The 24,502-nt window shown below is 43.2% G+C and overlaps 1 protein-coding gene across 1 annotated transcript; it reads right to left on the bottom strand.

Moving 5' to 3' along the window:
* Positions 1-754: 754 nt before the first annotated feature.
* Positions 755-20,244, bottom strand: TNFAIP3 (TNF alpha induced protein 3). The gene is made up of 9 exons (XM_074946971.1): positions 20,022-20,244; positions 15,058-15,370; positions 10,025-10,215; positions 9,587-9,734; positions 9,244-9,414; positions 7,826-8,006; positions 5,457-6,370; positions 3,739-3,971; positions 755-2,714 (listed from the first exon to the last, which is right to left on the bottom strand). Exons 2-9 carry the CDS (start codon positions 15,353-15,355, stop codon positions 2,445-2,447), a joined length of 2,406 nt encoding a protein of 801 aa, XP_074803072.1. The 5' UTR covers positions 15,356-15,370; positions 20,022-20,244; the 3' UTR covers positions 755-2,444.
* Between the last annotated feature and the right edge of the window lie 4,258 nt (positions 20,245-24,502).

The raw sequence follows: 24,502 nt of genomic DNA, 5'->3' as shown, positions 1-24,502 counted from the left end.
GAAAGAACTTCCTTCCTGGGCTGAGAAGTTCCAAGCAACAGGGCTGATGGTTCTTAGCTTTCATTACTCACCATGGGTTCAGGTCCTGCTGAGTGTCCTGAACTCACACAGACTTCAATGAGAACGGAAGTTACTCAGGATCCACGTCCATAAGGATGTTGTTTGCTTCACATGCAGTATCCTGAAAGGTGTGGAGCTCTTTTTGCAAGACCACTGACTTCAGTAACACTTAAGCATGCTCACCAGCAATAGCACTTTGCTCCTCAAAGGACTGGGCTACATGGTCCAAATTCAGGAAAGCACATTCTTATGTCTTGTTCAGGACTACGCTTCAGGGCATGTTTAACTTTAAGCACATGCTGAATTGCTGTCCTGAATAGAGATGCTTTCCTGGATCAGTGCCTGTGCACCTAACTATATGTTCTTCTCCCACTAATCATGAATGTAAAATATCAAAGTTAATCCTTCAATAATTTATTTCTTTATATTGGAGAATTTTTTTTTGGCAGTTATACATTTACTTAGTCAACGTTTGTGAAATTCAATGAGTAAATTATTATACTAAAAAAATTCCTAAAATGTGCAAATTTCAAGTTACATAATTTGAATAATATAAATATCTTAACAGTTTCACATTTATTGTAAAAGTTCACAAATATATATAAAAAAGTTCAGTAACGAGTAGTTTTGGGTTGGACACAGTTGCAAAAGATTCCATTTGAAAAGTAGATCAGAGCAGCTGTTGTGCATGGTGCTTCCTCCAAAATAATAGCAGCAATAAAAGCTGAAAAACTCAGGGATGGGGTGGGATGAAAATCAGAGGAAACAAGGCAAGTTTGCTAGAGAAAGAAATGTAGCTTGAGAAGTGGAGGCCTGAACTCCAGGAGTGAAATCCTGGCCCCACTGAAGTCCATGGCAACGCTCCCTTTGATTTCCAACCTCAAACAGCAGCAACAAAAGCCAGGCCATACCATTCCTGCAAATGTAAATCCAAACCTCACTCTAAAACCAGGAGGGATACAAACTTGTAATCATTAGACATGGACAGCAGCTACAGGAGCCACAAAAGTGGCCACTGTTGTGTACCGTGGAGCTTACTTTTAAAACCTTCCTTACATTTTGGGGTTGGTTACAAAGTAATCTCTAACATATGAAAGAGTAAGCGGCAGAATTGGTCTCTCAGCTGCAGGGCATGGGCTGGATCTCATGAATGACTGTATGTATATATTTTGTCCAGGATACTCTGCCGCTGTAGAAAACCAAAAATAAAATAAAGTCCTTCAGCTGAACAAACAGATACCCTGGAAGGCATAAAAATATCTGAGCAGCAACTGCAGAGATAATCAGGGCCCAATCCTGAGATGTGTTGTGCCCTTAACTCCCAAAACAGGAGGTGATGGTTCTGACCGCTGCACAAGAGGCGCTTGTCATGTTGCAGGATTGGGCCCTCGATGCCAGAAAAAGGGGGGGGCAATAAAATAAGAAAAGAGCAGCTTGCACAGCTCTGACTGCAATGTGCTTCCTCCTACACCAAAGCAGACAGGGTCAGTTTGGCAGCAGCACTGAAACCTAGGGCTGTTTCTCATACCTTGCATTTCCTTCCCTAGGGGATGGGGAGGGGAGTGTTCAGGCCTCCCTTCATGTAAATGGATTTGTAGCTGATGGTCATAGGCTTACTCATTGGGTCCCTATTATTTCTGGGTTTTGGAAAGGAGGTACATTGGTTAAACATGTTGACTGGGAAGGCCGCGAGTTGTCCTTCATTTCTGACTTCTTTCTGCCCAGGGCTCAGCAAACACAGAACCAACCAGAACACTCTACATGCAAGACAGAGCTCTTAGACAAAGGCAACTAAGCAAGCAAAAACAAATTTCTTATCTACGTCCTCACCCCCAGCTTGCACCAGACTCCCCTGGACGAGAATGGAGTCCTCTCAAGAAAGGCCAGCCTCACACTGAGCAAAACACTGACTCAGGCCAATTCAAGAAGCTCTGCATCTCAGACATTGGTTGAACGTTCTTGCACTCTGAATGATCAGTTCTGACAAGGTGCAGAGGAGGTATTAGTGCAGAGGCAAAGTCCTCTGTATTCAAATGCTTTACTTTGCCACAGTATGCACTCTAGGAATTTTAAATCCGAGAGGAGAGGGAGTTTGGAGTCAGCATTATAGCAGATCATTCCTGCAAGATTCCTCTGTGCGGAAAGCAAACTGACTTCTCATTGGACCATGTATGCAGTGTTTGTATTAAGTGGATATTTATTCATACTCATGGACGTAAATATGTACAAAACCAGACAGCTTATTTTCCCCCTAAAGCCATATATATGTCACACGGTTCAAATGGACCGTGCCATGGCTGGCCTCTTAAGTGTTTTGGACATAGCACCATTTCAGCGAGGTAGAAGCAGATGTTGCTTCCTTGCTCTTTGCCAGCACTTCTCCGCTAGCCATATAGCTGTTTGAACCGGTAGCATTCATTGCAGTAGCCATTGCACTTATTATTGCCATAATGATCACAGCCAGTGGCTCGGCAGCGCTGTTTCGGAGGCTCTTCTACAGCTGGCCCTCTAGGATTCCCAGACTGAACTCGCTGGCACTCCTGACACAGCTCATCGTTTCTGCAGGCTAAGTTGTTCCTACAAGAAGTCGTGGCACACTTTCGCTTTTGGCTCCCCACTGTTGATACCTGTGAGTCTCTGTGTTGCCCAGTTCTCTGTAAAGGTTAAAAAAACAAAACAAAAAAAAAACCTGTCAGTTGCAATGCTGGCAGCATAAGTGGCTTTTAATTGCTTTGGACGCTGCTATGTTTTGGTATTTAACCACTTCAGGTTTGTTCAGTATATAGTGGCAGCAAGAAGTGCTGCAGCACTATTTACAAGAGCTTTCCAAGAATCTGATTTCCAGAGCACCAGCCTTTTCCATTTCTAGGTAGAGACTTCCTTCTTCTGAGACTACAGTAGAGCACAAAGCTCCAAGCTTGTTATGGGCCAGGATTTATCAGACAGAATCTTAAAAGGCTTTCATTTATTATAAAAAGTTTCCTCCCTGAAAACTCTCTACTTAACACCTCCGCCCCCCCGCTTCTCTCCAAAATTAACTAAATAAAGGTGATGCTGGACATTACTAAAGCTGACTAACTTGCCTGATGTGGTTTCACAGCTGTGAAGGGGGAGATCTCCAAAAGCACTCAGCATTGGCCCATTTATTCCTAGTGAACTTGATGATAAAACTCCCATACACTTAAATCTGAGCAGAGCTAGGGCAACACTGAACACAGTTGAAAAATCCCCTCCCCCTTTGGAATCAATATGAAGCAAGGCTAAATCCTCTATACAGTAATCTTGATGTGCTGTACTAGATTTTAGAAACCGTGAAGTGACTTGGCTGTGTTGCCTCAAAGGAGTGTCAAAGAAAAATCTGTAGCCACTGATGCTGTTCTTCTATGACTGCTCCAAGGCTTTTCATGCTAATGGGACAAAGGCTCTTGTAAGATATTTTGTGGTGTTCATCACCACAGTGTCTGCTGTAGATGTAACATGGGAAAGACTTCCACACCTCCCTGGTTGCTCAGTTCCGGAAGGCAGAGTAGTGACTTACTCAAAATTTTCCTTTTCAGAAAGTGGAGGTGCAGTAACGTGGGGATTTTCTATTCTACAGTTGAAACTGTTCATTAAGATATATTAGGGTGAAGGGTACAGGGTTCAACACTGGGGGAAGATTCCCATAGTTTCACTTACTTCAGATTGTCCCACTAGCTGCTGTTCAGTCCTTATGGCTTCACGGAATCGCTGAGTCTGTGCTTCAATAAAACATTTCTGACAATATCCTTCAAGCATAGTGCTGCCCAGGGTGCCACATTCTCGCCCCAGGCAGGAAATGGTGTTATGGAATGTGGCAGCAGAGGTCCCAGGCTGTCCAGAAGCAGGAGAATTCCTTTGAGACCTTCTCTGATGAAGTAGTGAGGCACTGCCTACCACACAAAGCAAGAAGAGAGAGGTTATTTGAATGAGAACAACACTTTTGATTACAGGAAAGGCAACACAGAATTCTTTGGTCTCCCAAACAAGTCATCTAGCCTCAAGTAGGTATGAGGCCACCCCAAATACTCAGAACAGATTCACCTTTTTTAAGATATATAAATAATGGTGGCTACTAATTTTATTTTTAAATCAGAAGTTGCTGAAACAATTCAATCAAAGTTTGCCTCCTTCTGTACTTTCAAGTTAGATCACAGTTGCTAAAAGGACCAGAAGAATAAACCTGACCTCACTGAAGTCAAGGGAAATTTTGCTGTTGACTTCAGTGGATCCAGGATTTCATCCCAATATTTCCCTGCAATTTCAGTGGAATGTTAAATAGAAATGGTAGCGCAAAGGACCAGCAATGAATGGGTTACATTTCACTGGTTTATTAAAAAGCCTACATAGACAGATTGCTGTGGAATACAGTATACACAACTGGAAAAAATTATGTTGTGAATGACCTCTGAAAATAAAAACTGCTAACACACATAACTGCTACCACATGATCTACCAGAGAGCTTCCATAACTTGAAGGTATGTGAAAAGTTTCAGACTGTACTCCACTAGTGTCATCAATGAGCTATTCTGCAAGACAGATGCATTATTTCCCTTCCTACACTCATCTCTTGGTACTACCCCCGAGAGATCCTTGCTCATTTTAGAGAAGAGTAGTAACGGGTAAAGACTGTATCCTTTGATTTAACTACAGAATATTGCCCATATGAGGGCCTGACTTCACATACAACACAGAACTAATAAAATATGGTTAAAATAGGCACATTTTAATAATGTAACTTCCCAAACGTGACCACTACTAAAGTGACTGCTGATCTTCTAATATATAACCACCTTTTTTTTTTTTTTTTAAACAGAGTCTTTCTTACTTAACTTGCACAGGTAACTTCAATAGCTACATCAAGGATGAATGTGGCCCTTGCATTACTAATGAAACCTGACTTTAGGCAGTGACAATGAAGTCGTATTTGACTGATTCCTACAACTCCTATCACTGTGACATTAAGGCACTTTAATTACAGACAATTCACAGCAAAACACAACTAAAGTGGTTTATGGGTGAGATTTTTCAATAGCACTCAGAGCTGGCCTAGCTCTCCTTCCACAGTAGTCAATGGGAATTTTACCACAGACTTCAGTAGGAGCAGAACTGGGCCAATCCTGAGTGCTTCTGAAAATCCCACCCTTATCTTGTACCATGGTTTATACAAGAATAAGTGTGTCAAGGATATATTCTCATCACATTAATGCTGCTGCTCTACACCATTGGCTGGCCCATCCTTGATATTTTTGTATTAGCACCACCTCCTTCCAACGCCTCCTCTCCCCCACAAAAAACTCCCACAAAAACACCCTGTATCTTCAGAGACAATGACCTGAAGCTAAGGTGTTAGGGAACTAAAACTAGCTTCACTTACCACTGTTTTCCCTGTACTCAAAGAAGCATAGAGTGCAAAAGCCTTCATTCTGAGGAGTCCCAAAAAACTTGCAGCCAGGTTTTCTGCACTGGCTACTTCCATTCCTTTCCTCCGAATTGTGAGCAGCCTGAAGCATTACTGCAGAAGGCAGCTCGTTGCTGGGTGCTGCATGACAGGAATGCTGAAGGAGGCTCTGCGATAGCTGTGAAGGGTCAGAGTGAGATCTCTGATGGAATGTAGGCAGGAAGCCAGGATGGGCAATTGACAGCTCTGTGGTCCTTTTGAGACAAGAGCTGCAGATGCCATTAAAGGTCCTGTTCGTGTCCTGAAGGCAGATTTTACATGTCACACTGTTTAAATGTCGCAGGTTGTCCAAGTTGTTAGAAGGACTGAGCTGTCTGGAATTGTGGCAGCGTTCACAGAGTCCATTGTGTTGCACATTTAACGTAAAAGGGCAGTTTGGAGTCCTGCATTTCATAGCAGTGGTTTCACTATACAGAAAAAGGCTTGGAGCTGTTGGAGGAGCAGAATGAGGCCCTGTCACTGGCTCCTCAGATAGCCCTCTCCCGGGCTCACAAAACTCAACCCTAGATGAGCCTGCTCCAGTCATCCGTGGCTTTTCAGATGCTGTTTTGGTGCTTGGTCTCCTTGGTTTATTTCCCTGTTGCCTCTGCTCAAAGCACTCATGACAATAGGGCTGGGTGTTCACAGACATAAAGAAGGGGCAATTGGGAGTTTCACATTTCACCTCTACAAGAGACAGCTGAGGTAAGGACAGTTCCAGTCTATTCCTGGTGGAGGTCTCCCTTGTAATAGGCTCATTGTTCTCTTGCCATTTCTTGTACTCATGCTGGACCAGTTGAAAGTAATCTTCCACCAGATTTATATCTTTGGGTAAGTTGCCTTCATCTAATCTGAAGACCAAATAAGAAAACAGAACAATCAACATGTATATAAGTGTCTGAAAGGGGCAAGGAGTGGGCATGGTATTGAATATAAGCAACACTGGACGAGGACATATAAATTTAAGGAGGTAAAGAGATAATTATTACATATCCATATTGCTGAATTAAAAATACATGATGGTAAATTGTAGCTTTGAGTGACATATTTTGAAAGTTAGGTGTCTAGTAAAGTTAAATGGAGCCTTTCACCTCTAAATAGTGGTTTGATACAATCCTAGTTGGTAGTATTCTCAGAATGCTGGCCAATGCAGTTTTCAGCGTTTAGATGTAGGCACATTACAGCTCATTTGTAATGGAGTAAATTGATGTTAAACTCCAAACTCTTAGCGGCCACTGAAGTCCAGCACTCCAGGGCTCAGCTCAGAGTAAACTAGGAGTTTTGTAGGACCCACCAGCCCACTTTGCAAACAATTTCCATCTCTAAAGATGTTGATACATATTTTTTAAATGCCTACTCCCATTTTTGCTTTGATATCTAAAACTGGAAACCCTGCTTCTGTGAAATGAGCAGATGGTGGCTCAGAGAAGTTCCTATTTGTCTAGTGTCCACATCACAAAAAAAATACCCCACACTGCAATTACGTTAGAGGCCACAATTGAGCAGATGTGGAGAAGTGATCCATTCGGTACAGGGTTGAGGCACATGAGCCCAGCAAAACGGGAGAAGTGGTTTTACCACTGCCTACGCTGCACGTGGGTGGGGAATTTTAATTTTCAAGGTGGTCAATCCAGAACCTTTCAGGAGCAGAAAGAACACTTCCTGCACACGGGGACTGGAGTGAAAGGGAGGTTGCAGGGAGTCTCTCCCTCATGCATCTGTTCAGGAAGTGGGCAGAATGTTGCTGTTAGTGTGCCCTCAGAGCAAGGAGGAGGTTAGCACAGCCAAAAGCCCTCTACACCCAAAGGGGCATATCCTAAGCATAAGAGGGTGGGCATGGAGTCAGCCTCCTGCTCCTCCACACTACACCCCTGCAGTGTTCTGCCTGCGGCTGCACTGGACAAGCACAATGCCGGAAGCCAGTGCACTCGGCCACAACAGCTGCACACTTTCCCCAGTGCAATGAATGTGCTTCAAGGCACAATTTGCCCAAAAGCTATTTAAACAAGAATGCGAGTTCTCATTTTCAGTCACACCCCTTTACCTACCTGGCAGACAACAGGACTAATTTATTAACTACCTTATGAAACTAAAGACTGGAAATTGCAGAATTTAAATTTGAGCCTGCTTCAAGCTAACATCTTATGCCACCAAAGGTACATTATTATTAATAGTGACATGATTTCATAATGGTGTATATAAATATGCATGTTGCTGAGAAAGAAAGGAAAGACTGAATACATTATCCTATAAGACTTTTATCAGCAACAACTATAAAGCTGTAGGAAGAGAACACCACCACTCACTTTGCAGCATTAATTAAATGAGTTGTACCATGGTCCCAGCCTTGCACCGGAATCTCTATCACCATCAGGTACTCTTTCAGTAGCTGCTCCTTTCTCATCTCCTCATTGTCCATCAGAAAGTGCACCTTCAAGTCTTCAAACCTGCCTCGTTCACTGCTGACCAGTGGGACAGCCCGGATTTCTGTGTGAAACAAAACGGGTGAGTTTTACCAAATGGGAATAACCGTGAAATATGATAAACAGAATGAAGGGATGATATTTTGCTTACTCTGAAATTCAGCAACAGTGCCTGTAAAGAGCATGCATGATTACATCCCTGTTCCCAAACAGTGCAGATGGAATGAAGACGCTCACAAGGGCATGCCGAGAACCATTTGGGGTTTCAATGTCCTAATACATTTTTTTATACTTAACCTGGATAGGACAGTTTAGTTTCTTGAACCTTATTACAGGACAATTTCCCAGTATGAATCTAGAAATGTGTTCTCCCATTCACAACAGGGTACACAAAAAACACACGGACAAACACACAGACACAGATGTCACTAACCCCAGCCACATGATGTAGACGAGCCCTAAAAAGTGCTTCCTCTGCTACAGGGCACCCAATTAAAGTCAGTGCATTGCAATAAATTTCAATACTCTGCAGCAAAGGCAATGCTTCAGACTGAACCCATCTCTAGCTAGCCATCCACTAAATGGTGCTTTAGTAGCAATAGGTACTGTGGCTCCATATGACACAACCTTTGATTCCTCTCCAGAAGCCCTAGCACAACGGTCCCCAAACGTTTTATGTCCCACCCCCGCCCCCCATCTGTAATATAATCTGTCCGTGCCCCCTCCTGGGAGTCGGGACTGGGAGCGGGGCCGGGGGCTGAGGCTGTGCCTGGAGCTGCTGCTGGGGCCGCGACCAAGGCCAATAGCTGCAGCTGGGAGTGGGAGCCGTGGCCGGGAGCAGGGCCAAGGCAGGAAGGCGGGAGCAGGAGATGCGGCCCGGAGCGGGGCCAGGGTCAGCCCGGCATTGAGGCTGGGAACCAAAGCTGGAGACGTGCTCCCTCCCCACCCCCCCCCGCACAGGGGCTGGCCCAGGCCCCACTGTGCCCCCCCAAAAAATGTTCCTCCGCACCCTCCCCCCTCAGGGGGCAAACCCCACAGTTTGGGAACCGTTGCCCTAGCAGGTATATATATATATCACGTAAACTATTTACATTTTGAAGACTCTGTTGAACATTTAAATAGGAATATATCATTTACATTTGTTGTGTCCATTTTAAATGTAACTCTTGATCAGATTATATTTTAAATGTTTTACTGTCAATAAATGGGGGGGGGGTGGAAGCGGGGCAGAAAACACACAAATACCAAAAATCATACAAATCCTACATACAGCCCAAACAGATAATTTGAATACAACATACCTGGCCCACTGTCCTTCAGAGTGACCAGTGATGTGAAATGCATACTGTCATATCCCAGGACAATAGGATATCTATAGCATTCTTCAGCTGGCCAATGGAGAGGCAAGTAAATTCCACCGACGTTCAGTGGGGAAAAGCTTGAACCAGACTCCAAGCTTCTCAGCATTTTATCTATTTAAGGAAAAAGCACTGAATATTAATAAGGTCAAATTCCTTTCAACTATGAGACAAGTGTAATGTGTTATTTCTGTGGTTTTAAAAACACTGCAACAGAACATTTACAAAGACATATATTTTGCACTTAACATTAAGTCATAAAAGGCAACTGGCATGGAGGACTCACCTGCAAGAACTATGATCGGCCTTCTGAGGATGTTAACAAGGACAAATATATGGATTTCTTCCAGCGCATTGTACTGAAACCCGCTTCGGGCCACTGATGTTTCTGTGGATGTCATTCTGACGAGGTTCTCCCATTCCTCTTCCCAGTTCTGAGGAAAGAATTAAATATTCTTTAGCACCAGCTCACAGACATGTAGATCAAGAACTGGTTGCAGCACAGCATATCAAAACCTGTCTCCAAGCTATTAATCTTTTTCTTTTCTTCCAAAGAAGAAGTTTCTCAAGCTATCTACATAATGATCCTTTTTTTCTTCTTAGGATTGTTGTCATAATTGTCTTTCACCCTATAGTCCCACCCAAGCAAGTAAACATGACCAAGTCTTCGCACTCAAGTTCGCTTACCCCGATGTCATAGCACTATGCAGTCAAGTTAATTTACCCTGGTGTTATAGTGGAGTCCTGTTTCTACAAACTCCTGCGATTTAAGTGTCTCTCGTTGCCAACGAAGCTTAAAGTTGTGCGTATCCACTTCCTTCAGAGCGCTGAACAATGTTTTCCGCAGGACCAGGTCAACATCTTGAACACCCCACATGTACTGGGATGCAGCATGCAGGAGGCAATTACCATCACCTATGGGAAAGTTACTGGTTACTTTTAAAAAAACAATTCTTTAAGAAGTAGCAAAAGGAACAACTGACCCATAAAGCACGGTGAACAAATTCCAAGTTATATAGTTCAGACCTGATCCTGAATTCCTCTCAACAGCCTCCACTAGTGGGGTTCCTAAGGTGGAGCTTAGAGCCCCTCTCCTTAGGAAAACCCTGAGGGACGGACGGAGGGGATGCCAAAAACTACCACCCGTTCCCTCCTGAGTTGACTCTCCGCTAGATGCAGGGGGGCAGGCTGTGGTAGGGAGGTATAAATCCCACCTTTCCTGCTCCAATCTGGGTAAACTAGCCCATTATATCTGACACTGATGGGCAAAAGGATGAAAAATTACAATAAATCAACATGAGCTAAATTTTGGAGTTATTTGCAAATGCCTCATACATAACTAAGTTTATCTTAAAAGGATAAATCAATCATAAATTTAAACAAAACTACAAAATTTAAGAGAACGTATTAAATAAACGCAGTAAAGAGAGGGATTTCCTCTACTCTACAAGCATTGTTTACTCCTGTTTAAGATGCAATGTAGAAGACAGGGATTGAAAATACATGGGTCCAGATTTGGGGACTGTGCCAAATGCATAGCCCGGGGGGGGGGGGGGGCAAGTCTAGGGCTCAACTATAGTGGATGACACTGCACTGCAAGGCCTTGCATTTTGCTTTGTTATATAATGACAGAAGAGTCCTGTCAAGAGGAAAAGCAAAAAGAAAGTAATAAATGACCTACATGAAACAATCTCTGCTGCTTTTCTAGGGCACCTCTCACCCTAATGCTGAAGTGTATTGTTCAATGTCAGGTGTCAGGTTAGTGAAAAATGTCAGAGACTTGTTTCTTTTTGAAAGACAGAATAAAAATGATAAATAAAATAATAATTTGGTCTTCATTTACACACAGCCCCTTCCATTTAAGAATCTCAAAATACCTTACAAACATTGACTGAAGCCTCATAACTCCACGGAGAGGTAGGAAAGTATTATCCCATTTTTCAGAAGGAGAAGCTGAGGCACTGGGCTGGGGTGGGCAAACTACGGCCTGCGGGCCGCATCTGGTCCCTCAGACCTTTTAATTCAGCCCCCCGGGAGTGGGATCAGGAGCTTGCCCCGCTCTGCCTGCCCGACGCTCCCAGGCGTTCAGGTGGGACCTGCGTGAGGGCATGCATGTTACTGCAGCTGCACAACCCAAATACGCCATCAGAGCCTGGAACATGTAAGCCCATGTGCCTGCTACTTGTTGGCTTAGGTTATTCTGCTGTTTTAATAGTGTTAATTTTCCATTGTTGAGGATAAAACGAAGAGTAGCTGGCCAGGGAGTGCCAGCTGCATTGTTTACATTAATCAAAGAGGGTGTGGAAAGGAGGTAAGTTTGGTTTAATTATTGTAATACTTTGTTATGATGGTATATTTATAATCGTAAGTAAGTTTTAATGTTGATTTCCACTAAAATGTATCTTTATTAAATAAAGTGTATTTGAATATATCTGAATTGTTAATTTCATGAGCATTCATGGCCCACCATACAACTTCCATACCCAGATGTGGCCCTCAGGCCAAAAAGTTTGCCCACCCCTGCTCTGGGCAGTTAAGTGACTTACCCAAGGTAAACACAAGAAAGTATGTTAAGAGCTGGGAATAAAACCTGTTTTTAATCCCTCCCCCAATCCTGGGCTTTTAACCACATGCCCCTTCTTCCTCCCCAAGGGTATCCTGAAAGGAAGACACAAAGAAACTATTCTTGGACACCATTGGGATTCACTGTTCACTACAAAGGGACGTAAGTCATCTAAGGACACGAAGACACATTAATTTCCTTGTACTACAACATTGCAAGGAGGTTAACAAAGAACCAAGAATTTGTATTTGTGGTAATTTTTTAAATCTGAAGATACCAACAAGAAATTATTTCAGATTATTTCCAATGTATCAGTTTGTTACATACATTAGGAGCTTTAAACCCCTTCCCATTCTCATGACTGCTGTTTTCCAAAGGCCTAATCAAATCAAAGCCATGCACAAGGTCTTGAGCACTCCATGAATCCTTTGTAAACTTGTAATTGGTTGCAGACTTGCTGAATAATTTTAGGCCCTCTGAATAGGGTGAAATTCATTTTCTGATTTCCTAACCTTCTCTTGCAAAATCTCATTTAAAATGAAACCACATATTTTGGGCTCAGAATCAGGGAAAAATACACAATATTAACTGAAAAGTCTTCTGCCTGAATTAGAAGAAATTTGACATAAAAGTAAGACAAGTAACGCATCCTGTTAAAATTTTCCCTTTGCAAAATCAAAAGCAAAGATAAGATTTTTTTTATTATAGCACTTACTTTCAGTTCTTTATTGAGAACCACCCGTACAAAATTCCCTATACAACACTTGGAATTCCCCAGGGTTAAGTTATTTGACTAGCAATTGAGCAACAGCTATTGTACTTCTTGTTCTGATGTATACACATCTGAACTATGAAGTACATACTGGACTTTCCAAGTGGGTGTGGTTAGGGTGAGCTGGAATGACTGCCTAATCATTATACAAGTGAAATCTCTACAGCCAATAGACACTGGAATTTTTTTTTAAAAAACATGGTTTCAATTTTTATACCTCCTACTCCCTTCCTCATTTACTCCATTCTCATATTCTCAGAGCATACATGGTGAATCACCCAGATATATACTCTTTTGTACATATTAGGTAAAGTTCACGTTACCAAAATCCTAGAAGAAGCATTTGTTTCCTTGGCTCTCAAAAAACTGCAGCTGTAAGGAGTTCTAAATAGCAAATCCGTCTTTGACTAAAAACTGTCAAATTCACTCTGTACACATCTAAAGGTTAAGTAAATGAACTCCCTTAAAAACGTTGTTTTTATGCTATGTGAAAAACTTGTTTCATTCATTAAGACTTAACACTGTTTCCAGGGAAATTAAGGGGTTCCTGCACGCCCCACTCCTACTCTGAAGCATCCTTCCCTCCAACCCACACTGTTTATCTTCTTTGTCCTGAACAGGCCTTGTGTTGTGGTGATTTTGCATAAACCACAGAAGGTAATGAGATGCATTTCTTCTTCCCCAGTGCCTTGCGGTACCAACAGCCCCTACTGACCTGGGAGCAGTGCACTGAACTCAATGCAATTAAAAAAAACAAATAAATCACAGTTTTAACATCCCAGAAATGCCTCTAGTACACACATGTACAAGCGGTAGACAAGTCACATTCTGAAACCATTGCATTATATCCATTTCAAATAATGTCCTCCACTCCTCACCCAATCCAGTAAAATATATTCAGCGGGTGCTGTGCAGTTCATTGTTATGTTAATAGCAGGATTGGGCCTAAAATGTTTCTATTCATTTCAGGGAGCAATCCACTAGGTTATACGTTTTCTTAGTTAATCTGTTTGACTGAAATATATTGTGGGTGAGGCAATATATTTTATTGGACTCCTTTGCCTCTCTAATATTCCGGAACCGGCATGGCTACAATTATACTGCATGAAATAGATCGTGTGATACAACACTTGTGACAAGATTACTTATTTAGTGTTTGCAAAATGCTGCAACAAGTGCTAAATGTGGCCTCAGTCCTGCGATGAGCTCCACATGCGTGGACCCCCTGCATCGGCTCACGGAAGCCAGTGGCACAATCTATGTGGGGTCCATTGCGGCATCAGGGCTTCTATTACAGACGTATAGACCTATATTGTTTTCTTAGTAGTTGTGTTAGTTACCACTAGACGATGCTTCTATGTTCATGATTATATCTGTATTACTCTTCATAAAATTTCATCATATGTAGGAAGAGTAGCAGTAATGGGACACTGTAGATTTTGAGAAAGAAATATGAATTAGGGGGACTGGGTAGTGTGTATGTATGTCCATATGAAAAGAAATGATTGAGGAACATGCAATATTTCACAGCTCACACTCTCATATCCATTAGAATTTACCGCTAATTAATTTAAATATAAAAGTCTCTTACGCACAAAATCTTTGGACTCTAGCCCCATGATCTACTATATTTGCCCTGTTTTCTTTAGGAGATACTATAAGACACACATTTATAAAACACCTCTCCCAAATCATCCCCAAGGTCCTGAAATAATATAAAATATATTAAAAGCAGTACCACATGCTACTTTTCTTTAACTCTCATTTAAAATCAAGGGGAATTATGCACCTCGCTATACATGTATGTAACTGTCATTAATGACAATCGCAGCTATGCACAAGCAGGGAAAAAAGAAAGCCCTCTTATCCCATAACACAATTCAGCATTAGTTAGCTTAATCAGGGGATGACTCCACAGCCAGAGAGCTAAAGGCTGGAAGTCTAAGACACTCCAACTGATACAGTACTTAGAGTTATACCAAAAAAATCACTAACAACTGAGTTCAGCCTGCAAACTACAATGATGAGGGGTCATAGTACTATACTAACTGCTAGTACAGAATCAGGTCCTTAGAAGGCACCATGGAAAATGCCGGCATTGTAGGAGTTGAAGTCCTCATCGATAAGGACATATCACTCTACCATACCAAAGATTTATGATATTATTAAACGTCCATGAACCTTTCAACCTGTTGACATATCAGTGACGCACACCGTGCATCCTCAGAGATTAAGAATTGGTTTGGCATATTGTGTTAACAGGATTTTGATTTGTGTTGCTAAGATAAAAAAAAGACACGTTATTTTAATAAAGCAACTACGTTTTTATTTTAGCAATGCAAACTACAAGCCTATTAACACAACGTGCTACGTCCTTATGACCCTGTCTTAATACTAGTGGAATGACACACACATAACTTACCATTAGTCTTTAACGGCACAAGTTTCCTAACTTCCCTGCACCAGTTCAGCTTCCTCTGATGTTCCAGTGAGCTCTGGGTGGATCGGTCAATTAAAGCTTTCTGAAGGATCTCCCGAAACTGAGGACAAAACTGGCACATTCTGAACATTTCTACTGTATATCTGTACATAGTTTTAAAGTGATGAATTATTCCACTGGCGGGTTTGACAAGGTCTTCAGGAATTCTCTCCCTAATCTTCACGGCTTTCAGCATATTGCTCAGAGACAAAGCTTGGGGAAGAACTTGTTGGCCAGCCATTTTCTGAGAAGAAACCTGAAGGAAAAAAAGAAAAAAAAAGACCATTCTTTTAGTCTTCCTTAATGTACATCACAGGACTCTTGCTGGTATAGATATTTAGACTGCAAATTCTTTAGGAAGAGATCTTGTTTGCAACTTTGTCTGTAAACCACACAGTCCACAGTGAGCACTATATAATTAATATGAAATCCATACCCAAGAATCTCTTAGCATTACTCAGCTATAGATCCTCAACTACTAATCACAGTCTCTTTACTCTGTCTTCTCTTTAATAAAAAAGAGAATATATTCATAATGAAATTACAGCACTTTTAAAGGAGAAGTTTAAATGAAAGTGGGGTGAAGAGGAGGGGAGATCAAGAGGATGGGAATTTACAACAAGAGCTTTGTCTAATCGGCAATGGAGCAGGGTAATCTCCAGTGAACCTGTTGAACTTTAAGTACACTTTACGCTTTCAACTTGATCATATGCCAGAGAAAACTGATTCTGACCACTTCAGATTTACCCATGAGTAGCAGAGCTTACATAAAGCAATGTGATGTGCAGTGCAAAATTAAAAAGCGCCCAGACATCTAGAATAATTACATGTAATGTTAGCACCCAGCCCAGGCTTATAACTTCATATGATGTTTAAAACTAACACAGCAGCAAATGAAACATTTCTAACAAGGCAGGCACCTGGTATAGAATAAGGCACCTACATAAGAGGAACATTCCTTAGGTTATGTTAACGCTAGAATTATTGCAGAGGCACATGCATGTGTGCGTGGGGGTGGGGAGGTACGGAATTAGAGGCCCATTATTACTCAATGGTAAATCAGCAGAGCTGAAGAAGCATTTCCACTTCGCTCAAAAACCCCAATATTTTTCCATTGTGGGGCAAGTAACGCTCACCGCCATTTGCCCCTTTCCTCATCGCACTGGATAGGGCGAGGAGAACATAAATCCATAGATCTGAAAGGTATTCGACTGGGGACCAGACGTCTTACGCTTGTTCTAGGAAAATCAGGTCTTTTCACAGTGTCAGGCTAGAGCCAAGTGTGAACACAGAGTACATGCACATGCCTGTACTTCCACTGGTTCTCTCAGTGCTCACCCCTATTCAATGTTTTAAAATTAACTTTTTTCTAGGAAAGTAAATGCATATAAACCTTAAATGTTCCAGCACTTGAGAACCCAGCAAGTCTTTTCTCATCAAATGTCTTAAAAGAATATGACACCTATATTGTGATTTCTAATTTTGGGCCAAACAGAGAGGGGCCAATGGCAAATGAAAACCAAACTTCACATCTGTCAGGAAATTGTCCTCTCAAGTGATAAGAACCTGGAGGGGCACAGAGCAAGCAGGGGGAAAGGTATTACAATCTCACAGATACACCAGGAAGGGAACCCCCTATCTGCAGAGGCAGAGATACCCTGCATGGAAGACTGCTCCTCCACATACCTATATTGGCCTCCCTCTACATCTGCCTGGCTCTGGTAGCTGCCATTGTGATAGCTCCCCTGCAGCTGGTCAATAGCTACAAAGGGAACTGCCTAGCAGTTATTATTGCCCCAAACTGCTCTGCCTAGAGCTGCTTTGCACATCCCCTACCGAGACTCTGTGATGGAAGAGCTCAGTGGGCATGCTTAGAAGAGTTTCTATGGAGTCCTGGGTGGCAGTGGTGGGGTGTCTGATGCTGAAAAAGCTGTATACCCCGTATCTGCTCAACCCGGGGGAGTTCTGTCCTCTGCTCATACAAAAGGGGGTGTGAGATATGGCCATTTGTCAGGGCCATTATGTCTTGGAACATGCAAAGAAGGCACCTTTTATAAGCCAAGACTGCGTATTAAAAACATACATGCTACTGGATGTTTTTATAAAGTATATATGTTAACTAACTCATGTCCTGTCTTGTCCATTTCCCCCAGTCCCAAGCATCAGTAGAACTGCACCTATTTTCCAGATCATACAAATTGTTAAAGTTAAGAATGGAATGAGAGAGACAATATAAACAAAATATTAGAAGGTCATCAATTTATTATATACTATAATCCCAGCTGCACTTTTCTTTACCCTCTTCAGCAGCTTCCAATCCCTGATCTATCAAACCCTTACGTATGCACGGAGACTCATTGAGTCAATGGAATTTTTTGCATGAATAAGGACTCCTCACCTGATTATGTGTTGCAAGTTTAGGCCCTGGAAATGGATCTTTCCAGTATTAAGAAACAATGAAACACCCAGTTTGTTTATCACTAAAGAAGGTGTATTAAATCTATGTTATTCAGAACTAGATTTCCACCTCCCCTTTATTCCAAGTGCATTCCCGCCTCCCTCCATTACATGTGAAAGCTGCTGTCTGTGCCGTTTATGATTATTAGTTGTCAATTTAAAAAGAACGATTTTAAAAAAGTGTTTAAAATAGTACAATTTAAAAAACAAAACAAAAAGCAGTTTATACCCAGATAAGATAAAGAAACCAAAGCACAGAAAATTCTTCAAGATGTTAAAAAACAAATAAAAAAATCTGATCTAAGTCATTTGTATGAACTCTGTGAAAAGGAGCAACCAAAAATTATTTAAAAATCAGCCTTCGTATTCAATAATACTTTTCATATTTATGTAACCGCACACAGAGCATTGGATGGGACTCAAGAGACCTACGTTGTATGCCTGTCTCTACCTTTGGCCTGCTGAGTGATCTTGGGCCAGTCACATCACCGCTCTGTGCCTCAGTTTCTCCAAATGTAAAATGCGGATAGGATAAGGCTACCAACCAAAGCACTTTGAGATCTACTGATGAAATGTGGTATATAACAGATGGGTATTATTAGGGCAATCTTGCCAGATACTTTAGTACCCTCAAATTTCATTGACTTCAGTGGCGCAGGGATGGTCTTTGTGTGGGCCTTGTACTTTGTATGGCACATTGTCAACGTTTAACAAATAATAACAATTTTAAAAGAATGGGAGGTGAGGGTATTTAACATCTCATGCAAGGCAATCAACATCTAGCTGGATCTGGCTTTTTGGTGAACTATGATGGTCTGATTGTGAAAGAAACAAATGGGTGGTTGTGTAATTCACCTAGCAGATTGAGGGGGCATTGTTTCAAGGTGAAAAGTTGGTTGTCAGGCATGAGCAGGATTTGTAAACCTAATAGAAATATAATAGCTTGGCTTTTCAGTACACCAGAGAAACCACAAAAAAGGCCACCGTAGGCCACTGGGTGGCAGGATGTGGGACACCAGGTCCAAACAAGATGGGCTGGTCAACAACTTCATTAGAAGCCTTTTAGGTAATAAGTGTATAAACCAAAAAAAGTAACATCTCTGAATGCTAACTACTGTAACACTGATTTTTTATTAGTTTTTATCCAAATTAATACCAAAAATTATCACTGTTTAATTACAGTTGATATATATCATCTTCATAAAGTATCATAGTACACTTTACAGCAAGTGGTTGAATAAGGAAAGAACACTTTACAGAACTGGGTACAGGTAAACAACCAATTATGCTCCCCTTTCCATGCAAAATTCCTATTAATTTATACTGTGTTCAGTTATCCTGTCTTGCCACAGTTTCCTACCTAGCTCATGAGTGTGATAGGAAGTTTGATTCATTGATATTTATAAAGTACAGTACAAATTAATAAGTGTTTAGCAACTTCTATTCTAGGGGCTCAGATGGAACGTGCTACATAAGTGAAAAGTATTATATATTAATGTACTTTGTAACTAAGACCAGATTCTTACTTTAAAAAGAAATCCGGAACTACTAAGTAATCACAAGGGGGTGTTTTTTTTAAAAATCGCAAATAGAAGGTTTAAACATATGTTTACATACATTATACTTCTGCTGTAAGATTTTAATAGAACAGACCCTGGTTCTGAGTTTGCAGTCCAGCTCTGTACCCCCTACTGGGCAATTTGACATGTGTACATGCAGCTTGTTTTTCTTCAAAATTTCTCACTGCTGGAACCTAGCAATGGTGGGAGCATCAGTTTAGACAACCCACTGGTGTTTTACCCACTGTGTTGTTGAACTCTACCCAGTACGGGCCCAAATGACAGTGGCAACCTGTCTACACTAACACTCCACCAGTGTTATAATGGTGGGAAACTGGAACAAAACTGTTAGCGTAGACAAGACGATAATCGCCAATCCACTTCTCCTCCTCCATCGTTGGTATTCCATAAGCCACCAAATAGTTACACACGGTACGTTTTTAAAACAAGCAGAAGAATAGGTCTGTCATAACTACCTACATGAGCTGTCATCAATAATTATGTAACTTACAACACCACAGCGGTGTGTCAGTGCGTAATTACATGTATACGTGCCCCTGCTTCTGTCTGCTCTCCAAATCCCCTTTCCTCCTCCTATTTACGTGCTGGAATGGCCGGCGAAGTTTTTAAAGTCAAGAACACCCCAAACTATCCGAGATGGGGGCATGAAAACACAGATCTATTAGACCTGCTACAACCTGCTGCCACCGCGCGAGTCCGAGTATTTGCTCGTGTTACCAAACGGCCCTCTGAAGTGCACCCTCCGCCACAGAAACAAGCCAGAGATCCACGCCAGGGTCACCCCAGGGTGCTCCAGGCAAGGCCCGGAGCAGCCATCACGGAGCCGGCAAGCAAAGCCACTATTGCAAAGAGCAGCACAGAGCCCGGTACCTTTCTGCAGTAGGGCTCCTCCAACAGCGCGGCGCGGCGGGTAAAATCCTTCTCAAAACCAATGCGCCAAGGTCCGGGCAGAGCCAAGCTGGTGAGCCATGAATGCCCCGACCAGACGCGGTTGCAAGAGTAGCAGGCTCCTCAGCAGCGTCTGGCTGGGCTTCCCTCAGCCGCCCCCTCCCTGCTGCCGCTGCTGCTGCTGCTGCGCTGGCTATAAACTGGAGTAAAGACTCTTGTTTTTTCCTTTCTATTTTACTAAGCAGAGAAAAAAGCCCCCAGCACAGCGGGGATTTCCACCCCCGCCCCCCGCGCCAGGGACTTTCCGACCTGTGACACGCCGCCGAACAGCTGCCGCCTTCCTGCGGCGCGGCAGAGCGGCCCCTAGGTGGCGCTGCGCCAGCGGGCCGGCCCCGCGCCCAGCGCCCCGCCGGCAGATCACACAAGCCCGGCCGCCGCCGCCGCCCCGGCCCGTCCCGCCTGAACCGGAGAAATTCCTCGGCGTTTGCCGCGGGGCTTGCCCGGCGTGAGTCACCGCGGGGCATTTCGGCGCCGGGGCGGTACGTGTTGGGGCGTTATTCCTTTCCCCCCTCTCCTCTCCGCACGGCGGCAGCGGCGGGGATCAGTTGGCCCGCGGGCTCCAGCCCTCCCTCACCTTGCAAAGCGCAGCTGCCCGGCGGGCTCGGGGCCTCCCGCGGCAGCCCCCGCCCCCCCGGGGCCAGGCTGTGAGCCGGGGCTGGTCCTGCACCCCGCGCAAGCGAGGGCTGAACGGGTGGATTTGAGTCCAAACAGGACCCAGTCGTTAATTGCGTGTCAGGCGCCCTGCCGGTGAGACGTGTCCCGACGCTTAGCCCTGGTGTACCCACCAAAATTATCCCTGTTTACACGGGCACCGTTAAAGCGGTTCAGCCTTCCCAGGGTGTAGGTAGTGGTATTAATAGGGACTACACCAGTGCAGGAAGGCACCCTCATACAGGTATAACTGCACCTACACCGGGGCTTGTGCTGGCATAACTAACCAGCAAATACACCCATACAAATGTGTCTGTAACTCAGGCCTTATTTGCACCATTAACTACCCAGGGGTGAATAATGTCAGTCTGGTGCCCTAGGTGCCTGAAGCTCTGCCCTCATGGCCCTGCCCTTGCACTGGTGACTCTTCCTCCCACTTAGAGTGGCACTGATTGGGGGGGGCGGCTTTCTTCCCTCCCAGAAAGGCAGGGGGCAGTAACACGGAGCCCTTATCTCTTCCCTGCCAGGAATGACAGTTGTCCCCCCTTTCATGATCAGTGTGGGTTCCCTCTCACCCCCAAGAGAGGTACAGGTGGTGAGGGAGGTTCCCAGTATTTACCCCACCTGCTGGGATTATCTGCTTGGGTGGGTGGGCCAGGACCACTGCACTCTTCTCTTGCCACACAAAGCTCTCTGCTGGCAGGGTCCCCCAGAAAAGTAGGTCATGGAGCTGACACTCCATTAAGATGCATGGGCAGTTCACCCCATTCATAACTATTGTTTCAGGCTGTCTGCACACTCAAACAGCATCGCTACTTTGGTTATACTTTGTTCACATTTTCAAGCTTTACTTGGTAACTCTGATATTTGTTTAAATGAAAACGTTAGATTCTGCTGTAATCCCATGACTCCAGGGGATGGGGCCTTAGGCGTTGGCCTATAATGCTTTAATATGCCTTAATCTGGTCTTGCAGGTGAATAGTTCCATTGTAATTGACCACAGGACTACTCGCATAAGTAAAGTTACTCATATGAGGATGGGGGCCCAACACTAAATTCATCAAGACAGAGATCTATAATTTGTATCTCTTTGTAAAGATTCAGTTATATTTATCAGGCTATATACATTTGTTAATTAATAAGCACCAAGTATTTTTTAAAGCAATATTCTCAAAACTGTGCCTTGGAAAAGCTCAATAGTTGCTTTCTAACATACCATAAACAAAGCAGCCACCCATTATTGCTGTTTGTGTAAGTGCTTGTACAGAACAAACAACAGGTTCATGCCCAGAAAGCTGACAACTTAAAGGCACACACAAGTGTAACAGAATCCCACACAATGGAATATCATGTAGTAATAAAGGGCCTGATCTCCCATAGTGCTGAACTCCTCCCAAGGTACTGAGCACCCCCCATTGACTTTTTTGGGAGCTGGGATTGCTCAGCACCTTGCTGTATCTGGCCCAAAATCTGGAATGTTATCACAGAAAAAGTGGATTTTTTAAGGAGGAAAGTGGGATTCAGGCATTCATATGCCTTCCCCTTCTCTCTGCCCCGTGTTCACTGAATCAGGGCTGTGCTTGGGAAAAGGGTAATCCCCGTATAGATTAAACTAACTGATTTATTTTAACTTTTTTCACTGCAGTTCCATCTTTAAGGTGCCCTGCTGCCTAGTTTCAGAGTAGCAGCCATGTTAGTCTGTATTCACAAAAAGAAAAGGAGTACTTGTGGCACCTTAGAGACTAACAAATTTATTTGAGCATAAGCTTTCGTGAGCTACAGCTCACTTAGCTCACGAAAGCTTATGCTCAAATAAATCTGTTAGTCTCTAAGGTGCCACAAGTACTCCTGCTGCCTAGTGTAATCCACAGCCTGGAGTTATTTGCAGAGGCTCCCTACACAAGGCATGGAGAGAGTTAGGCGCCTAAGAATGGGAAAAGCCAGCAAGATGAGCAGGGAGCCGCCTAACCTAGTCAGTAGGAAATATCAGTGTAACAGATGCGGCTTAAAACCTGCCCTATAAAGAGACTTAGGTTCCTAACTCTGGGCTATCCGTTTGGGATTCACAGCCATGATCCCTCTCCTGGAGTTAGTCAACGCAGTCCTTTCTCAGAAAACACTGAGGAAGTGGTGGTTCCTCCTCCTCCCCTATAACCAAGTCCTTTGCTCACTCATTCATAATGCAGGAGACCCAGGTTCAAGTCTACCCTCTGGGTGCTTTGGAAGAAGGACTTGAATCCATATTTCCCACATTCTGGGTGCGTGTTCTAGCTGCTGGGAGATAGGGTAAAAGGTGGCTCTTCCTCCAGCTGTGGTTTGTGCAGGCTCCAATCTGGTAGGCAAGCCCTATAGATGAGGGAGGCAGGGGAATGCCTAATTTGAGAAGCCAACTGGGCTCATGCCCACCAGCAGAAATTTAGGTGCATAGAGATCTTTACCAGTAGAAACTTAGGCACCTAGAGAATGTAGATGCCTTCTGCCAAGATTCCTTCCCCACTCTGAACTCTAGGGTGCAGATGTGGGGACCTACATGAAAGACCCCCTAAGCTTATTCTTACCAGCTTAGGTTAAAAACTTCCTCAAGGTACAAACTTTGCCTTGTCCTTGAACTGTATGCTGCCACCACCAAGTGTATTAAACAAAGAACAGGGAAAGAGCCCACTTGGAGATGTCTTCCCCCCCAAAAAAATATCCCCCCAAGCCCTACACCCCCTTTCCTGGGGAAGGCTTGATAAAAATCCTCACCAGTTTGCATAGGTGAGCACAGACCCAAACCCTTGGATCTTAAGAACAATGAAAAAACAATCAGGTACTTAAAATAAGAATTTTAATTAAAGAAAAAGTAAAAGAATCACCTCTGTAAAATCAGGATGGTAAATACCTTACAGGGTAATCAGATTCAAAACATAGAGAATCCCTCTAGGCAAAACCTTAAGTTACAAAAAGACACAAAAACAGGAATATACATTCCATTCAGCACAGCGTATTTTACCAGCTATTAAACAAAAGGAAATCTAACGCATTTCTAGCTAGATTGCTTACTAAGTTTTTACAGGAGTTCTGAAGAGCATTCCTGATCTGTTCCCAGCAAAAGCATCACACAGGCAGATAGAGCCTTTGTTCTACCCCCCCTTTGAAAGTAACTTGTCTCCTCACTGGTCATTTTGGTCAGGTGCCAGCGAGGTTATCTTAGCTTCTTAAGCCTTTACAGGTGAAAGGGTTTTGCCTCTGGCCAGGCGGGATTTTACAGTTCTGTGTACAGAAAGGTGGTTACCCTTCCCTTTATATTTATGACACCTTCAGGGTTAGGCAGATGAGTGGGACTTTGGGGGAATCTACATTTTGGATTTAGGCACTTAAATTCCTTTGTGGATCTAGTCCTAAGTGATTTACCTGGTAAGCAGGCAGACCTAGAGGTGTGGTTTATCCAGTGTACCTGTTATATGCAAGAAGCAGCAGCAAGTGGCACTGGTCCCCTTCAATTTTAGCCCTGGAGGGAAGGAAGAGTGAAGATGGGTATGAGTAAGAAAATTATTTAGACCCTGTCAGGTATTACCTGTCTGTTCTGAATAATGGGAATGGTGGGCTCACAGTGAAGTCACTGGTTTCAGAGTAGCAGCTGTGTTAGTCTGTATCCGCATGTCACTGACTATTAGGAAATACCTGTCAAGGCAAGAGGTCATTATTGCTATTACAAACCATGAATATAGCTAAACATGTATAATAATCTTCTTAGCCTTGATTAGCTTAAA

This window comes from Natator depressus, chromosome 3 (genome assembly GCF_965152275.1).
Source record: "Natator depressus isolate rNatDep1 chromosome 3, rNatDep2.hap1, whole genome shotgun sequence".
Lineage (NCBI taxonomy): Eukaryota > Metazoa > Chordata > Testudines > Cheloniidae > Natator > Natator depressus.
Note: the sequence above shows the minus strand (reverse complement) of the source record. Positions and strands in the feature narration are given on the sequence as shown.

What these genes read in the sequence shown, in the direction of transcription:
- TNFAIP3 (XM_074946971.1), bottom strand. Translation starts at nt 15,355, where the DNA reads ATGGCTGGCCAACAAGTTCTTCCCCAAGCTTTGTCTCTGAGCAATATG. An exon ending in CATTTAATTAATGCTGCAAA is followed by an intron (nt 6,371 to 7,825) that starts GTGAGTGGTGGT and finishes TTTGGTCTTCAG; the next exon opens with ATTAGATGAAGGCAACTTAC. An exon ending in AGCTAGTGGGACAATCTGAA is followed by an intron (nt 2,715 to 3,738) that starts GTAAGTGAAACT and finishes TAACCTTTACAG; the next exon opens with AGAACTGGGCAACACAGAGA.